Genomic DNA, 20,554 nt, shown 5'->3' on the forward strand with positions numbered 1-20,554 from the left:
CCTATTTTTAGTCGTGTTATGTGACACTTTTGCAGCCTCACAGGTCGACAGAGGTCAGCAGGCTCGTGCACTGCGCAAAAAGGGGGCGGCGGCAGCAGCAACTGCGCGTGAACCAGAAGAAGAAATCAGCAGCTAAACACTACTGGACAACTTCTGAGAGATGGTAATGCTAAACACAAATAAATGTATCTACCCTACGAATACTGCGGTTTGTATGCAGTGATATTTAATGTCTGAGCTCTATTTCAACGGACATTTGATTAACTGCACTGTCTGTGTCGACGTGTAAACGATACACTGCACAAATATAAACAAGCTAAAACAAGTGCAGGCTAACTTTAAGCTAATGTGAGTATTGTGCTAACTTACTGATAAAATTCTCTTCAAGAGTCAAAGTTAGTCTGAGCCTTCTCAGTTTATCAATAGTTAGTCATCAGGAAGTAAATATCTGAGTGACACGACAGGTCGCTGCGTGTCTGTCTGTTTTATGGCAGGGTGTAGCCAAAGATTAATGTTAAATATAGACACGCATTAGCAGCACGAAGCTTAATATGTTTGTTTTTTTAGTTGAAGCACAATTAACGCGCGTGACACACATTAAAATATTGCAATTCAACTGTGACATTGAGGAATAAAGAGCAGTGTTGTGTGAAGCAGAGTTCTCATCATGTGCAGTGTAGTGTTGCTGCTGTGTCATTAGTTCAGCAGGTGCAGGCAGAGCCAGGTGCTTAATAATGTCATATATCAATTGTTATTTTATACAATTCACAGAGACATTGTTAGTCGTTTTTCAAAAAAAAAAAATGTTCTGGATGATCCCTGCTTTTCTTTGACTTATACACACTACCATTAGGCCTGTAACTGTTGTTCAGACTTCTTTTCGCTCTGAGACAAAGTAATTTATCAGACTGTCAATATTTAAAGTAATTACTAGCTGCACGGTTGATGGTATGAAGCGCTTCAGTTACAGTTACTCCTCACCGCTGGCAAACGCAAATTTTATTTACTTTTTAAGTGCTATACTGCTTGACAGATGATAAGGTAAAATCTTCCCTGACTCATATGCAGAGGTGTAGTGGAGGGTGTACACTGATATACAGGTTATACCCTCGTCGACAGTTTAGCCAACTGTCAGCCAATAAGACATTGGAATATATTGGAGAGAATAATTTATCAATCTACCTAGTATTACACCCACCTCATCAATACCACTACACCACTGCTTGTATGAAATTACACTCAGTATTATTAGGTTTAGAATTGTTGTCGATGTTGAAAATAATTATTAGCTGGCAGCCTACATTAAAGCTGTAGGTAAGAAGACCTTCTGTTACAGTCAGTCTGCTGTTTAAGAGTCATACTGCTTTACAGATGAATGATATGTATAGCGTAAACTGCTACTGAACTGAACCAAAATGACAAGTACTAAAATACCAACTGTCAGTGCGGACAGGTCTCCTTTGACATTGACTGTCTAAACATAATTAATGGCATTTCTGTCAGATTCCTCAGGCTAGTGGAGAGTATACACAGGTATACGCAGTATACTCAGTATAGCCACCTCTTTTTCAGGATGTTTACAGTATATCCACCTATTAGCCACAAAGCCATTGGAGTATATAAGACAGTGCACCCACCTTCTCCTCAGTAACTGGCCCCTACTGGTACACCCACCCCATCGACTACCACTGTAAACACTAGTCACATTACGTTGCTCGGCAAAAGAGTATTACTACTTAAATCTAAAAAAAATTAAACAAAAACAAACAAAATGTATTTGTCTAGTCAAAATATTTGCTTTTTGACTAACTTGAACACTGCTATTCTGCAGGCTGTGCCGGCAACGTTTCTGGTGTTCTGTGCCTGTGTTTTGGGGTTTTACCATGTGGAAGCAACACCAGACACCCTGAGCTCTCAGGATTCTTCGTTCTGTCAGTAAGTAGTCCATAATGCCTCAGAGAGCTGTGATTAGAAACTGTGAAACTGTATGCAAGTAGGAGCAGGACAAACCAAACACCATAAATATTGACGGCTATCATGCAGTATACATTTGCTTATGTAATGTGTCTGGAAAAAAATGCAACAGAAAAGAGAATCTCACCTGCGTGTGCACATATCCCATCATCCTCGACTGGCTGTCAGACATTTACACATACTTCTATTAAAATGTCCAGTTACGATAAGTAGATTGTTCAGCCGGGAAAAAACATCCTGTTTTAATTTCTTTAAATATATAGCTACCATACAGGATTTTCCTTAAAAACAATGTACAGACTCACAGAGAAGTACTCCCTCTCAATCATCACTTATGACGCACTACAAATGTGTGGTTTCGTATTGTTCTGCAGAGACTCTGCCCTCCTCCTGTATTTCGTACTTTTGTCTTTTGTTCTGTGCTTGGGATGTTAAGGTGATTCGGGTGATCAGTTCAGGGGCCAGACTATAATCAGAAGGTATCCAAGAGACAGAGTGCTGTAAAAAAAAGCAAGTATAGCAAGGCAAAAACACCAAAACCAGAGTAAATTTGGGGTTGGCTTTTACCCTGTCTTTTGTTGGCAAACGTCTTTACAACCAGTAATCGACAATACTGCATACCTTTAAGGGTCATTATAAGTTATACATGTACGATTAAACTGTGATATTTTCTGAGATGGTTATCATTCTGTGAAAATCTCATCAATGGCAATGACAGGTAAAAAAAAAACATATATAAAATGAACACGGCAGAGACAGAAGGATGTGAAATTAAGCTTTATTTGCTCACTCAATGTTGCACTTGAGCACTATTTACTCATGACAGTACTGGAACCAGTTTAAGTATGTTGGCTATGTTTATCTCAGGGTGTGAGTCTGTTTACTTTGCCATCAGTACAGAATGTAATACAGAATTTTGTTATATGAGTTTCCTTTTCTATCTCTCTTCAATAAAGTGGCGGACTAGAGGTCATCTATCCACAGCTGGACATTGACAAATGCCTCGTAATTCCAAAGGACCAGAAACTCAGACAAAAGATCAGCACACTTTGGGAAGCACCACAGATTTACTTTTCCGGAGCAAACAAGGTAAGAGATGTGTGTATGTATGTATATGTGTGTGTGTCTGTGTGTGTCTGTGTGTGTGTTTATGCTGTTTGTTGTCTGGGGGTTGTCAGAGTGATCAAATAGTTTTAGTTCGCTGGTATTTATGTGCATAGTGATTATATTTCCACTATTGTGAGATATTAAATGAGAGAACATTTCCCACCCTTTTATGAAATAGTTGACAGAACAACAATATTTTATATATTCTAAATTAATATCCATTATTGGTACATCTTTGATACCAAAACAACATACTGTAGATGCTGTCAGTTTTTCATCCGACAAGCTTTGTGTCTGTATATCATCTCCCTCTCTCTTATCAAACAAATAATATCTTAGACAAAATGTCTGGATTATGTTTTTGTGGGTTTTTGGGATTTTTTTTGACATTATACTAATTGTGAAAGTCTCTGTGTAGTCTGTATTATTTGGCAAACACGCACATGCTTATTTTGAACACTAGGGTGCAGTAATAGATCAAACACAATGCATGTCTACTTTAACAGAGAAGGCTTTAAGTTATTGTAACAAGAAACAAAAGGTTCACAGCGTTTTCATTAAGTATAAGCATAAAAAAAATCATATTTTTAATGTCTGCTCATTATCCGGTTTTGAGCTTGTGTGCCAGCTTCTAATATCTATCACCTGCACAGATTACTGATACGCTGTAGTACTCTTTGTTACCAGAGGGTGGTGCTAGCACATCATGCTAAGTAAGCCCTGCAGAGAACAATTATGTTAAACCAAAGTAACGTCCTATCTACAGTTTATACTATTCAGAATGTCTGATAACATAAATGATAAAGTTGATAACATTGTCATTGATGTTTTAAATCCAGTAACAGATTTCGTCTGAAAAATGCTCAAATCGCTGTTTCATACTAGTGAAGCTACAGACAATAATAAATGTCCGTCCTCAGTTAGGTGTCATTACAGTTATTTAAAAGAATTACAGCTGAGAACTCACAAAAATGTGCGTGCTATAGAGTACCAGTATGTAAACAGGAGACTTTAGTGGTAACTCGTGTTTAATTAAAAAAATATATCCTATATATATTTTTGTAAAAACTGAAACGATGGCCCTAAGACTAAAATCCATTTATATATAAGATTAGGTTGCTTTCGAAGGTAAAAGCAGTAAAATTACAGTTTGAAGTTTGTGCTTTGTCACAATATTTCTTTAGATTGGACATTCATATTTTGCTTGTGCTAAATACAATTTATAAGCCATAAATTGCAATGTCGGATTATTTGCTAATGATAAAACAAAGAAAAAGCTTTTGTGAGGAGAATGACATCAACATTACAGCCCTTAAATAACTTTCATACCACATACACTGAAAAAAAAACATGTTTAGAAAATGGGTCGACAGCACATGAAGTGAGGCTTATATGACATGTAGTACATTCTTCTAAAAATACTTACTCTTGTCATGCCAGACATGAAATGATCACAGATTCATTAAAATATGTAGTATTCATGTATTTATACGTGATTTTCAGTGAATCATGTTCATTTATTGTTGAGCGACAAATTGAGAGAGACACAGTTCCCAGTCCACAGAACCCCTGCTGAAGCTGACAATGAAACTGCATCAAGCGTATACCATATCCTATATCTGTAAATTGAAAACTTAAATTGAAAGCCACCTCGATTTAGGAGGTAGTTTATGAATTCCAGAGCTAAGCAGTCTAGCTTGAACATGATCTATTGCCCTTCTCTTGCCCAAACTCCATTTGATCTATGGTCGTATTATCTATAATGCTGTCTTACATGATTCTCTTTTATTGCCAGAATCAGTGTCAGACAGCAAAACAGATTACATGTTAGATTAAATCAATACAAACTTTATTCACTGGGCTTTGAAATGTAATTCTCCATTTCTCCTGACACTTAAGTAAGCACGCACTACTGAAGGATCAGATTGTTGCCTGTGGTTCTGTGGTTGGTCTGCTGGTCCACCACGCTTTCTGTCACCATGCCACGCTGCCAGCGCTGCTGCTATTCTCTGCCACTCAGCCCTTCTACCCAGTAGCAAGAATACAGAAAAGTGGCCGCTCAGTTTCAAATCCACCCACTGTAACACCCACTTCATTACTGGGACGGGATGCATGCCTGCTGAGTAATTGTAATGGAGCGCAATGGGCAGTAGTCCCATAAACCCGCCTCTAAATAGGTGCTTATAACCAAAAACAAAAGCAAAAGGGCCACAAAAACTGCAGATTTCTGTGTTCAAACTTCAGATCAGCAATTCAACGCTTGAACTTGTGTGTTAGTGAAATCTGGCATGTGTGTCGGTGAAGCATTTTTAGAAATCCTAATTATACTCAGAAGCCAAAAGCATCTACAGTTTTATACAAGTGGGACATTAATTGGCTAATAGGACTAAACTGTAACAACAGGACTTGGTCACAGTTAGTCGCATGAATAGATTAAGTGCAAATTGGTAATAAGAAATGGAAATTAAGCAAACCTGACCATACTATTTTGGGGAAACATATTTAGAAATTATTGTAATATGTTTGAAGTACGGATTGCTAAAGGTCGCCATGTAAGTTTATTTATGTATTTTTTTAATGAGTGCAAAGTGCATTACAAAAAATAAATCAAGGTAGTGACAGACAATGTATATGTGCGGGGGCTGCTGAAGGTGGGAATATAGACAAAACAAACAAACAAGCAAAAGATAATCAGTTATAATAGTATTACTGCTGTTATAGATATGTAAACTAGTTGTTTTTACTATACTATGGGTGGTTATTATGGGCACTCCTGTGCATGTGTTTGAATACATCTATGTTTGTAGCTGATAAAGGAGAGAGAGGCCATGTAAGTTTAAAAAGACATGGACTTTCCTTCACTTAATTTTATTAATAAATTAACCTCTGGACTACAAAAGACAACAGTAGAAAATTAGACTGTCATCTGAATTTCCTGTTAAAGGTTTTGAAATACTTGACCACGATTGTACAACAAAGACTAAGAAAAGTTTTGCACTTATATTTAAAACAAGTGCATTAAGTGGAACATCTACTACATCTGATTAGATTTGAGTTACTTGTTAAACACTAGTAAATTCTCTATAACATAAATTAAATGGGATATACCCAAGCAGAACAACAAATGATCAACATTTGTTAAAATGCGAACTCAAGCTTTTCTGAATAATAATATCTGAAATGACAAAGCACAGTGACCTCATGAGTAGTGTCTTTGTTGAAATTAGGGTCAATACTTGAGCTGAAAAGCCTCGCTTCTTGCTCCAGTCTCACACACTGATGCATTTTCTTAGTAGGAACCAGAAGTATCTGTTAACTTTCTAGAAGTGAGGAGCCAAAGCTGTGATTATATTTGGAACCAACTCCTTCTAGATTCACAAGATAAATATCTTTAGTTAGAAACCAATTGTTAAAAACACGGTTTGTGTTGTTATAATAGGGTCTCACTGGGCAGGAAGTCAGCTCACTGTTGAATCATAAAAAACAAAAAGTATTGATTGCAAATTTCACTTTTGGTAAAATCCTGATACCTGCACAAAAGATCATTTTTTGTACTTTAGACTGTAGTAACATTATTGTTGATTATTAATTGTTTAATAAAGATGCAGATTAATTATGGACTTCTTAAGTGGCTTCTAAATGCCAAAAGGATTTATTAACTCCTTGTCCTGTCTAAAATGGAGAATGTGTGTCTCAGTTCAACACTAATATCTACTCTAAGTGCCAAAATGCTTTTAGGATTTTTATTTCCCTTTTTTTTATTCTTTTGCACTGAAAGGAAGACTTACTTGAGTTTCTCATGTTGGTAGAGGTTCTTTGGAAACCCAACAAACTTGGCTACAGGACAGAAAACCTCTCAGATAAAGCTTTGCCTGCAGAAAAGAATAGAAGACTAGTGGAAATTAAAAAAGAGTGTAAAAATAACCAAAGAACTTTGAACTACTGGAGAGAGGATTAAAAAGGTCCTTATGTGTTTGGCTACATGGCAGCTCATCCAGGTGTGCTTCTGGCAAAACTAAAGAACGTGAGATTCATTGTTCTTAAACAGAAACTTTGTGTTGATTTGGGCTTTTAACTGAGATTTTCAATGTACTTTGTAAACATCCCGATTACAGTCATTTTAGTTAGAATGTTTTTAATTGTTTTGTTTTTTTTTTTTCAATTATTTTATTTTGAATTTTGTCACTGTTCATCAATGCCTGCATTTCTGCCGGATACATTTCCCTGGACATTAGTGCAGCATTTAGCAAAAGTAAGCCACCTCAATGAAAAGTGAAAAGTGTTTGTCTCTAGCCTTTTTTTTTTTTTTTTTTATAAACTGCATAATTCAGCTTTTTATTTTAGAAGGCAGAGAGCTGGGTCTTATTTGCATCCACGGGAGCATTCGTATGTTTTATCTCTCAGATCAGATCACTGACATTAATGATTGCTACATATTATTTGAAAAAAAGGGTCTTTATTTTGATGCAGGCGCGCTCATCGCTCCTCGAAGTAGTCGATGTAAACAACACAGGCCACTGGAGCTATCTTTACCTCGTAGTTCCTCCAAAAGTGGAGACAGTTTTGGAGTTGTTGTTTTCCTTTTTTTTTTAGTAAGGACCATAGCCACAGGGCACATTCTTAGACATGGGGGATTTCAAAGCCTTGTTTTTGGGTAGACATTTCTTGCATCTGGTGGATGGAATGAGGGTTTAAACCATTACTGCGATTAGAGCTGCCTCACTATGATCTCTTGAGCTTGCTTACTGCTGCTAATAGCTGTTTCCTCTCTATTTCCCTCTATCTTTTTCTTTTTCGCTTTCTCTCTCTCTGTGAATGATTTTTATGCTTTGCTAAAACATGTGGGGGCGTTGAGAGAGGATTTAAATGCAACGATCCCCCTCCTCTTTTTTTTTTTTTTTTTTTTTTTTGGTGAATCTCAGCGTTCTTTTCTGCAAGCCTCTGATGACGACAGGGCAGCTTTAAGCCTGGCAGTGCCCACGGCAGGCTGCCGTCTCAGCGCTGCCCACTCTCCTCTGTGTTGGCATGCCGGAGAAAGCGAGGGTGGGGTTCCTCTTTAGCAGACCCTGTCATTCCTAGGAAAGCCTACATGTCCACCCATGCAGGATTCCTGATAGGTCTTCATGTTGGGGATGTGAGAGCGCAGAGATAGGGATTTTATTTTCAGTAGGCGATGGTCTTGCTTCAGCAAAGAGTCAGGGATGTATATTTAGATAAACAGGCGAGGCACTTCCTTGAGCCGTTACATGACAGTGAGGGTCAACAAGTGAAGCATGTTCTGTAATATCCATCTAATTGCATATTCTGTGTCATCAGGTGGGTGTTTTTTGGCTCTGCTGGATTAAATAAGCGTGTTTGGCCGAGATTCAGGGAGTTTATTTCCTTAGCTAATGTTCCCCTTTGTCATTATAACACCCTGTTAAGCTGACCTGCGTCCCGCTCCATTCAGTCATTGCCCATTACTACACAACATATATATGATTCATGCAAGCTTCCTTAAGAGAGGAAAGAATTACAGCCTTCTTCTACCAGGAGCGCTGGATTGATTATGCATATTCAGTGAAATGAACAGAAGCAATAAACCTCCTAAGCCACCTTTCCACACAGAAGAATAATAATTTGCACCTTATGAAGCATGGCTGTTGCATGCGGACCACTACAGGTGCAAGCTACTCAAAGGGCCATGTGCAAATGTCTCTCATGCATATTGCGCCTGACACATCTATACCTTCTGACCAATATTTTCCTATTTCTCTCACCTCCTTTTCCTGTCTCCTTCTTCCTTCCACTCACCGATGCATTCACTTACAGACTGACAGTATATTTTTATTTTGTCAAAGCGACCCTTTTTTACCCTGTTGTTGCGGTAGCACGGTATTCCTTCACCTTACATTTGGTTGAAGAGCGTAGGCAGCAATACTTTTTACTCCGTGGCTGTGAGTAAAATATGATTTCAATTACCATGAAAATGTATTGTATTATCAATGGGAGGATAAGAACAGATTAAGGAAGCTCTGGGATGCTCTTACAGATGACAATGGTCAGGTTTCTATGCAAGCTGCGGTATTGGAGAAAATGATAGATTTGCACCGTTTGACAAAAGCTCAGAGGAAAGGAGGTGGTTCAACATGTAAAGCCGATTCAAAAGACCGTGATATGTTTAAGATGGGGTTATTTGCTTCGATACCTTTATAGTATTGGTAGAGAGGTCAACTTCACTCACTCAGCAAGCTAAAAAAAAAGTCAGAAAAATGTTGGGTGAAAATGTGCAAAAGTCAATTTCCACATGTTGGAATAGAGTGCAAATTTCCAGCCCAAGGCCACACATGATTATTGTGAAAATTCATTAATTAGATCCAAATTTGTCGCAGCACAGAGGCAATAGCAAAGACTTAGAAAAGCAGCAGATCTTTAATACCACCTGAACCTGTGCCTCCTGATTATTATTCAGTCTTCACACAGAAATTCTATCTTGTCAGTTCATATACATTGAAGGCCTGATCTGTTCAAACAGAGATTCATAATCTGCATGGGAAGTGCATCTGCTGCTGTGGATACTTAGACAAACATACAAGATTAAATTTCTATTTATATGAGCCACAGAAACCTAACATTTACCAGAGAATCATTGTAAGATCTGGAGAAGACTGGGTCGCACTTTGGCACAGTGAGAAACTTTATTAATGTGATGTGTCCAGTAGGGTGACGTCTGCAGCCTCGTGATCTAAAACAAATCACCTTTTAAAAAGCTTGAGCTGCCCTGTGCTTTTTCAGATTGTCTGCTTACCTCTTGTCTTGCATGATCTCAAACAATCGCCATGCCTCCCATCTCTAGATCCTTTCTTTGTGAGGAAGTTTAGGATAAGAATTGAAATGGAAACTTTATTTTTTGGATTGAACAGAATTTTTGCTGTTTTAGTCTGAGATCTCAAGATTTAGTCCTGTTGTCTATTCCTATTGCACAGAGCTGGGAAAGAAAGCTTTTATGTGCTCTCCTTCCCTCAGATGGAATAGCCTTCAAAAAGAGAACTGATAATTGCTCTCTCTGGCTGATTTTAAATCTCTCATAAGTACAAGGGAGGATGAATCAGTTGGTACTTGTCATTGTGCTTAGATTTTTTTTAAAAAAATATTTTGGCATGTTAATTCATATCTTCCATGTTAATGTTGTTTGTTACATTTTTTAGGCTGAAGTCTTGGCCAGGTCTTCCTTATAAAGGAGATTGTTGATCTCAAAGGCGTTTACCTGGTCCCGGGTTCTTAAACCTGGAAAAGGCATGAAATTTCACTGTCTCATTTTCCAGCTCTGTGAAAGTCATGGAATTTGTAAAATCTTTGAAAGTCTTTGGCAAAGTCATGGCATTTTGTTGTGTGATTATATTAAATGTTACCATAATCTTCTGTTGATAATCTTCCGCACAATGCCACAAAACAGCAAATTTATTGTCTGCAGCTCTAATGTGTGCCGATTTGTGACGTTTTGTTGACCATCAAGTATGTTTCATCATTCTTTTGCCTGCATCTGTCTCTCTTGTCATGCATATCAGCTAGCTCAAATTATGTTTCAATAGATATTGAATCTGATATATTTATATAAGAGAAAGTGTTATACCCCACTACTACGGTACTGCGTTTATAAAAAGGAACATTGCTCCTGTTATACATTGTGAGTGGTCATGGACATGTTATTGTGGGTCCTTAAAAAGTTGAGGATAAATTTTGAAATTTTGCCCATGAAAATGCATGGCAACCCTGCTGGTTAAATATTGGTTATATAAAATAAATGAAAACAAACAAGATTCTGTAATTTATATTTAATAAAAAGAGTTATAATAGAGTTACTCGTCAGGACTTTGCAGACAGGATTACTGCAGTGCTTATGTTTTAAACTGAGGTAATTTACTTTTTTTCTTTGACAGCCTTTTTTTTCTCTGAGAACTAAGTAATCACAAAGTTAAAAGTGGTGATTTGAAGTTTACTTAAGACCCAGATGCTTGGCTTAGTGGCACTTTGCCCGAAATGTTTTGTGCTTCTCATTTGTGGTCCGGCGCAGGGTTTAGTTACAGTTGTGTCCCAATCCTCTGATTCACCTTCTTTAGGAACAGCTTCAGGGCTGCTCATAATGCTTAACTCTCCATAATGCCATCCCCTTCATCTCCCCAGTGGTCTTATTGTCTTAACTCTGGATGGAGAGACAGAGTGTTAGGAAAAAAAACAGGTTAATACACGTTTGGCACAGTGAAAGTAAAGTATCTTTTCAAAGATGCACTCTATTCAAGTTTTCCTTTGGCGAATGCTTTTCATCAGATGATTTCTGTTTCTTCCAACTTGTTTAGTTACCTTGTGGGTTTATTTTTTGACTGTTTTTTTTTTAAAGATATTTTACCAGCGATTCATTCTGCTTTTGACATTAAAAGGCTGTCGCTAATGTTAGCAGCAATCAGGTCCAATGGTGCGTTGATTGACCTGAGAACAGGGGATGATAAAACTGCCTTCCTTGTCATTCTCCTGATCCTGTAGTTTGGAAGCAGAGAAAATCAGAGAAAATGTTATGCAAATGATTTGTTAATCCCTTTACATTATTTGTTCCATTTCTCCCTTTCGCTTTCACACTCAATTTCTAGCACAGCGAGCTGACAGGCGGACACCCTCAGATTGCTAATTCTCAAGATAGAAAAAAAAAGTCAGCCATCCATTTTGTATTTAGTATATACTTGCTTCAATTAATTAATTTGGCTTGAGTGATTTACCTGAAAATTGCACAAAGAGATCCTCAAAGCCCTTTGAGTACTTCACTTTAGAAACCTTCAACTTTAAGCTCGATCTCCCCTTTGTGTTTGAGTCTTGAGTCTAAGCCGAGAGAGCAGTGGCACATGAAACTGTGACCAGTGTTTTTTTTTTCTATAGTTTTGTTGTCCCAAAGGTTGGTGTTAAAAATAATAAGAAAGAGGTGGGATGGTCTTAGATTCAAGAAGCTTAAAATGCAAAATCTCAAATAAGCCCAATTTCCCCTAGCCAATCGCATTGCATTTTGGTGGGCTTGTGTTGATCGTCTCAACTGACTCACATACCGCCCCTCCCCAAATAAAAACACTACAGATTTACGTGGCTTTTCAAAAAATGTATCTAGACATTTATCCAGCTTAATCTTCTTAACATATTAAAGTGATTTGCTTTACCCTGAAGTGGCTGAAGCTGCGAGCTCACCGCCCCTCATGGCACTAAGACCTGAGAGGCATTGTGGACATCTTACGCTCCTGAATAAGAGCGAGGTGGGCAGAAGTCAACCTGCTTCTCAGCTGTGTAGCTGTGGCTGTCCCCGCTGTGCGTCCATTTTAATTTTTTTGTTCTGTTATTAGTCCAACTGTTGCACTCAGTCAGTGTTCTTAGGCACATGGCTCTGCCAGAACTGCCCACACTGTGGTGTGGAGGTTTGGAGCTCTCAGCTTTTGAGCTGAACTGAAAGAGCTCTCTCACAGAGTAGGTGTTGGCAGGATGCTTTGTTTCTTTCTGTGAATGTCATGAGAGGTATGGATAATGAGAAAACTGAAGCACAGTGATGGCATGATTTATCTGGGTGCCAACTTTATGCCTGACTGCAGATCTGGGCATTTTCAGATAGATGATGTGCTTAACCTTTTCTTCAGACGCGACACAAATCTGAGAATCACTAGTGACGGATACAATGTGTTTTCCCTTAAAACACCACTTCACAGGCCGGGCAGCTAAAAGGTCTTGTTCAAACTCAAGTACTGCTAATGTCCTCATTTGGCATAATGCTCTATGGATCTGCTTCGGGGCATTCGTTTTGCCAGATCGCATCAGTAGAACTGTAAGTTTCAACATGGAGACATTCATTGTAGCTGAAGCCTTAGTCCATTTATTGTCTTCATGGTATTTAGCTTAATGTCTGTCAAAGTTAAATCAGACATGATGGGGTCAAAGTAAATGTGGCCGTGCTACAAGCATAATTTGTGTTATCTGCCTAAGTTTTCAGAGTTGCCTGATTTATTTAGACATTTTTTAAATTATCTTAAAAGTTGCTGTAAATTAGTTTTCATTTGTTTTATCTCGAGGATAAATATATTTTAATGTTAAATGAAGGAGTGTTATATCGGCAATCATACCATTCTGAAAAGACAAATGTTCACGTTTGTCTTCTGTTCAGAGCAGATTTTCTCACTTTTTCACACTTTTTGGCTTGATTGCTGCTGAAATATTAATCTACTACGGCCACACTTAGTGGCTTTAAACAGCTGCAGGGTCTCTCTCCTTGAGATACATCCAGATAAGCTGCTGTACCAGAAGAAGATCAAAAATAACAATATAGAGCAAGACATTTCAATTCTATTACTACTATGAACGCTCATATTTAATATTGTGTATCTTGCTTAATCTTGTGAATTGCTTAACCTGCTTGTTAATTTATTGGTTATTCAGTTGATTGTTTTATCTTTCAAATATCAGAAGAAATTTGAACCAAAACACACCGTACCATATTTACATCACATATTTTGGTGTAAAATATTCAGATCATTAAGGATGAGAATCACGAAAGAACTCAAAATATGACGTTATCACAATACAATGTTATTGTGATTTTAAAGGTTTTGCGCTGTGCTGAGTATTGCAATGACTAATATTATAATAAATCCTGATCTATCAACGTTTTTAACGGCAAGTTGTGTACTGTAAGGAAAACATTCAGCTAACAAGACGTCTTCAGCGTAAAGAACACCGGCGGTATTTGTCTTTTCTGATTTTTGCCTCTACTGTGCACTTTTTTTGATGCTATCAAATATACTTTTGGAGTTTTATGCACTGCTATTTTACCTACATTGATAAAATATTGCCACGCAAAGTATGTGTGCTGTATCAGTTTTTCCTCCCACCCCTAAAAAGCATAAAATAAAGAAATGACGCAAATCCTCACAATTTAGACGCTTAAACATTAGATTGTTTGTACTTTTGCTCGAAATTATTTTTCTGTCAATCAAATAATCATGAAACTAATCGTTCCAGCTCCAATTTCTTGTTGTGACACATCAATGAATGTTTTTCTGATTTTTCATTTATTGTATTTTGAATATGTCGATGTCAAAAGATTATAAAGTTATTATCATCTGTATAAATAAAGTTTGTTTTTTCACCATGATGTAATTCAACAAAATGACAAAATATAACATAATGCAATATGATATTGAAAATTATGAATTATTTAAAGTGTTTTATCTATACACAGAAGAAATAGTCCTGAAGTCCCCAGCTTGTGCGTCACTGTGTCTGCCACAGTTTGTAATCGCTGAAGTACCAAACCTTAGAGGAAGAAGAGAAGGTTATTTACCAACTTGGCACAACATACAAATATAGTTTTAAGGAAATGCTGCAAACAAAACAATTTACCAACCTGCAAATAGGAGTGTGACAGCACGCAGTGATGACTTATTCCTGCAGAGAACAAATGTCCCTGTCATATATGTGCTTCTGTGCCATAATGAATTAACTATGATGTGTTTCTGTACGTGTCCACCTATTAGGATACCTCACGGGATGAAATTTAGCGTTTTCCTCCATCCGCCCTCTTATTCAAACTGACAGGTACTTGACCTCTTGTACTTGGATTGAATGTCTGACAGGTGTTAAAATCATACACTGAGGCTGTCCATACAAAATGTAGTTGAACGCAGCACAGCTCCACACAGACGAGCACTTCAAACAAACTATGAGTGGTTGCTTCTTTTCATATCACAGAGAATAGGAGAAATTGATTGGAACTGGGAGGCTTAGGACTGGATTTTCCTCAACCATAATATTTTTTCTTTAACAACTGCAGCTTAAATTTAGATTTTTTTCTGGCTTTGTTTTTTATTTCTTTGTCCAAATCCTATCGAGTGGTGCTTCAGGTTTTTCCTTGAGTAAAAAGTTGATATTGTTGTGGGGAGGGAGAAAGGACTTTTTTCATGTGTGCAGGAATGTAGATTTCTTCCCCCCGTGAAATCCTAATTGTGCCTTGGAGGGCTGGTAGGGTATCTCTGCTCGGCTCAGCTCAACAGGATTTGTGTCTGTGTATGTTAGAGTATGTCTCTTAGCTTGAATGCGGATATAACCCTTTCATTGCACAAGCTGCTGATATTTCAATTTTGCCGATAGGCTGATCCTGTGCATCCGTAGCTTTTTTGGGGAAAACACTGAAAGTTTTTGTTAAAAGAAGCTTCCATATTTAATTTTCTTTCCCTAAAATATATGTGATTTCTTAAGAGTTGATGCAGATAACAAGTGGACTCCATTCCACTGATCAATCGCGTATGAGAACTAAGCTCCTGAGCGCAGGTTTTGTCAATGGCATACGGTCAGATTGAGAATATATCTCAGGTCAAAACTACGTTTGTCCCATGTGCTTCTTGAGTTATTGCTGCACATTTATCTATGCAAATCCAGGATAAGATCCTATCTGCCTGCAGCGACATATCCCCCTGGATTTGGTCTGTGTGAGTTAGGCAGGTTATGGTTGACAGTCAAAAAGGAATTGCAACAACATATATATGCGAAGATTATTGCTGTAGTCATTAATTGTTGCTTGAAAGGGGATTAGGATTACCAGTCCTATAGAGCACTCCAACACCTGTCCTTCTTCATGTCTAACAATGTGACTTCAGTTTTCCTTATTTCAGTATCAGTTCAAGTTGGCAAAATAAAAAAGGCTGATTTATTCAAATGAATCATCAACGCTGGAAATGATTCAATATGTGCCACATTCAGATGGGTGATATATTATTCCCTTGGGGAGAGGCAAAGATGGAGCTGTGGAGCTGTTTTATTTGTGCTGTCTTTATCAGTGTGTCAGGCAGAGAGGCTGAGCTTGTTCTCTATGAATGGACGAGCCCTTGAACCATAAACCTGTACCTCCTCTGATAACAGTTTTTGCATTGTGATATAAGTGCCATTCTCTGTGATGTCCCCTCTGACAGCGCTAAATATATCAACGTACACAAAATGATCTGTCAAACGAATTATTTTATTTCAACCAGTTCTCCAAAACTAAGGATTTTCAGAGCTGCATGCGCAGTGTGTGTTTTTGAGGACATATTGTGGATTTTGTTAAGGATTCAAATCAAAGCTCAGTATTGTGGTTGCATTTCACCAAGCTTTGCTATTCATGCTCTTAATGTTTTGCCTGTAGGTGAACAGCTTTACTGTTCTTTTTTTGTCTGCCATACCTTGTGCTGTCTGTTGTTTAGTGCTATTTCTGCTGCTTGGACCTCAGACTGCTCTGACGTCTGAGATTGCCACATCTTCTAAGGTGATAAGAGTGCTCCCTGAATTACTCAGAGCCCGTGTGATGACATGGCCCTGATTGTCAGACGGGTGGGCTGGTGACACTGGAACACAGACGGTGCTTGTCTGTTTGAAATATTCTGTTTCAAGCTTCCAAGCCCTGGGCAGTCCTCTCTCCCAGTCTCCCAACACCCAGCTTCGCCCACTGAAACAAGACTCTTCCATACTGGAAAATCTGGCCCTGTCAACTGGCAGTCTTGACTAGGTTCAGCCCACACGCCAAGCACCCCCCACCACCAATTCCACCCCTTAATAGGCACTAGAGTTTGCCACCCCATGTAGATGCCTTTTGGTCGCCATCCATGGATGGCGTCAATAGCATCTTCCTACACAACAGTGACTGAACGGAGGGCACAAGAAAATGTGGGAATAATTTACACTTTCTCACTGTACTACCATCAGAAACCATAATTAATCATGATAGAAAAAATGTGGAAGCCATCTTGGCTGGTGAGACACACAGTGCCTGTGAACAGGCCTGACACCTTTAACAGCTCTGGTGGCCAAATAGGAATGAGTGTCAGAGTGCTTACAACTAAGCTCCCGTCATGGCAGCATGTATCCCATCGTCTTCAGAATTGTGTTTGCTGCATGATGCTTCTCCACAAAGTGTAAGTGCTGTAAGCCTTTCAAACATTATATTATAGTGAATTCTTGAAAAATGTGGCAGTTAGTGTCAAAATAGATGCAACAATAGCAACAATTATTCTCCTATAAAAATAAACAAGACTGATAATTTTGCACAAGCTTTTCTCACTCCAAATAAAAACTGGAACAATTGGTTTCCACAAGAACAAAATAGCTGTCAAAATAAAATGTGATGACCCAGATAAAGTTAATTTGTATAACACATGTTAATAATATGAGCGCTAGGTGTTTGCAGCTTTGAAATATCATGTGGTGCACTATGCAAACTTGCTTGTTTCCAGTTGCACATACCCTAACATAATCACTTACCATACATCCAAATTTTTTCCTCACTTTTTCTCCAAACTTCCCCTCAGTACTTTTAGAATCAAAATAGTTGATTTAGATTCCCAAATCCTGGTGAAGTAATTAGAATGTGCTCACCATTAACTTTTATAGGCTGCACTTGGTGGTAAAATAGCAGATCTATGACTCCCAGCGTTTGACATGTTTGACAGGCTAATTATGGACGTGAGTCCAGTGCTGCAATTTGCCCTGTTTGACTGTGTTGTGTTCTCAGCAGCCAAACTACATGACAAAAATATTTCCCTCTTGCCTCATTTAGCCTGGCTGCATGCTACTTCAGAGTACCTGTTAGTGGTAGTTATACTGTGTTTGAGCATGTGCATTTGCAGAAATGCTTTCATGGCAGTGAGTAGGTGTATGTGTGTAAAGCCACCACTAGAAAGTGTTGAAAGCCTCAGCTAGCAAGATCGCATCCAGGGTGACTAATAAGCTTAACATGAGCACGGCTGTGTTCGCAAGCATGGTGCGGTGAAAGAGGTCTTCAGTGTTGAGAGAAATGCAGAAATGGTTCCCTAGGCTGCTACTAATTCCTTCACCCCCCTCAAGCTTCAATCAGACTGTGAACCATCTTACTGTTAGCTATGGCTTCATAGCAGTTCCAAACTGCACCACAAAAGTACGAGGCTTTGCAAACAGAGTTCAGGACAGACTGCATTCAAATATTTAGAGTTTATCAGAGAGCTCTTTATTTGTGGTTTTACTAGCTAAAAAGAATGGATGTTTAGTGATATGATACTAGTTATTGTCTTAGACTGTTTATTACAGTATCACAAGTATTGTAATTTCTGCTTTGACAGGCAGCATTACTGTAAAATAATGTAATTTTCTGAACATACCTATCTGTTCCAGCTATTCTATTATTTGCCTTTACCTACTTCATTATATATATTTTTAGTCATTATATCCATTAGGGATGGGCATTTTAAATTAGGTCCATGCTGAGTACTTGTATAAGATAATTATAGAGTACTCGAGTACTTGCAAAAATAAAATCTCACATAAGAATGTAAATGTAGAATTCCAACAACTTAAAGCAAGTGCCATTTAAGATTAATTTATTGAACAACCAGGCTTCAATAGGTCTAGTAAAAAATAAATTCAAAGTTAACCTAAAATAAATCAGCAAACTTTCTGTTGCTGTCTTAACATTCGTTAGATGCAGCTCTCAAGGACCATCTCTCGAATTTGCTATGGTTCTCCTGCCGACAACCACACCAACACCGAAACAGCTCATTAAACCCATTAACCATTACATAATGTTAGCTGTGTAATGCTAACAGTTAGCCCTGTCCTGTATGTATGTTAAGTCTCATCAACCATTTCCTGTTTCAGAGCTCACATTCATGTTAAACGGAGAGAGTGACAGCAGGCCAAAATGGTGCTGCTCGAAGCAGCACAGCTCTACAGTGAAACGAGATTCTACCCATTGTCAATGTTAAAAAAAATAATTAAAAAAAATAAATAAATAATATATATATATATATATATATATATATATATATATATGTACATGTACATGTTCACATGTGGGAGGTTATACACTAACAGAATCCTGACATCAAAATCAAGAGTTCAAGTACTGATGCCCATCCATAATATCCACATTACTGAGCATTATTTTGCAAAATCTGATTGTGTGAACATTTACTGAAAGTACTAATAGTAAACCATACAACAAAAAAAATGTAATATTTTATTTTCATATCCCCCTGCCCTAGATTTTTCCATGTTCTGCAAGTGACAAAAAGGCAAACAAGATTCATATTAGATATGCAGAATCTATAGGCTATATATATATATATATATATATATATATATATATATATATATATATATATATATATATATATATATATATATATATATATATATATATATATATATTGCCTTGTCTCATCTTACCTTCAGTCATGTGTTAATTTGATAGAAATGTATCATTGTAATCCATGTCTTTATGTTCAAACAGAAAACGTGTTTATGTGATTATGTAATTATGTAAACTGGTGTTTCATATTCTTCAGTGACTCCACTTGAACCGCTCCTCCTCATGCTGCAGCTCACTCTTTTGTTTGGCTACCTAGCGGGAATCTAGTAGCTGTGTTGTTGTCTTTGGGCCTAGAATATGCGTTTGTATCCACATGTGACTTTCCTTTGACCATGTGGCTCCTCGAAGTGTGGATTTATAAGCCACTTCACACTCCACTCCTGTGTGGGAGGGAGGCTGAGTTAAAAATAGGCAGGTTTGGAGGTAGTGAGCAGCCCGCACTGTGTGAGGCGCTTAAGAACACACTGAGAAGTATTGGCATTCTCTTTGCATATCATTTATATGTATCAATAATCAATGTGAGTGTTAAACCAGTAACTGTAGTTGGTGCTGGCTCTTGTGAAATTCCCCAAATTATCTTGTATTATTGTCTCAGAAGCATCAATAGCACAAAAGTTGCACCAAAGTGGCAAGAAGCACTGAGATTATGTTTGTTGCTTATTTATTCTGCCTTCTCTGCTGTATTACAACATTGAAGACATCAAATGGCTTCACTGACAAATCACCACATTTAGCCCTTTCACCCTATTTGCATGTGCATGTGCATATGCGTGTGTGTGTGTGTGTGTGTGTGTGTGTGTGTGTGAATCTCCAGCATGTGTCTATTTGATAAACATTTTTTTTCATCTTAAGGGGGAATTCCAGTGATTTTGTTTTGTGTTTTTCATGAAGTAAGGGACAGACAATTTGTGTTTGTGTGTGTGTGTGTGTGTGTGTGTGTGTGTGTGTGTGTGTGTGTGTGTGTGTGTGCGCGTGTGTGTGTGTGTGTGTGTGTGTGTGCAAATCTAAGCAGAGGAGGCTGAGATATTCTAATTGTAAATCAGTAGTGAACTCTGCCTTTTAGAAATTTGATTTATTAAACTACCAATTTATTTTTCCAAATGTTTTTTGAGTGTGTTTTCACGGTAAAGGAAGTGCTACAGTTTTGAATTACACTCAAGTGTCAAGGAGGTTGTTGGGATGGATGCTGGGCCTACAATGTGCAGGACTGTGGAACTGGAGACTGTGGTTATCATCCTAACCTTGTGGAGTCCATCCACATTAATACGGTTTTGGTTTTAAAAGAGCATTTTAAATGAAAAACTATCTCTGTACCCATAA

General features: G+C 37.9%; 1 protein-coding gene across 2 annotated transcripts in view; it reads left to right on the top strand.

The window, feature by feature from the left end:
* Window positions 1–24: 24 nt before the first annotated feature.
* Window positions 25–20,554, top strand: part of pebp4 (phosphatidylethanolamine binding protein 4) — a 63,217-nt gene continuing 42,687 nt past the window's right edge. Inside the window, exons 1-3 of one of the 2 annotated variants that reach the window (XM_088076936.1) lie at window positions 25–163; window positions 1,832–1,935; window positions 2,931–3,063. In XM_088076936.1, coding sequence (XP_087933062.1) covers window positions 161–163; window positions 1,832–1,935; window positions 2,931–3,063 — 240 coding nt within the window. In that variant the 5' untranslated portion in view covers window positions 25–160. The remainder of the gene's footprint in view (window positions 164–1,831; window positions 1,936–2,930; window positions 3,064–20,554) is intronic. The other variant, XM_042488584.2, reaches the window with a different exon arrangement.

Source organism: Plectropomus leopardus, chromosome 4 (genome assembly GCF_026936395.1).
Source record: "Plectropomus leopardus strain MGB_pleo_1.0 chromosome 4, ASM2693639v1, whole genome shotgun sequence".
Taxonomy (NCBI): Eukaryota; Metazoa; Chordata; class Actinopteri; order Perciformes; family Serranidae; genus Plectropomus; species Plectropomus leopardus.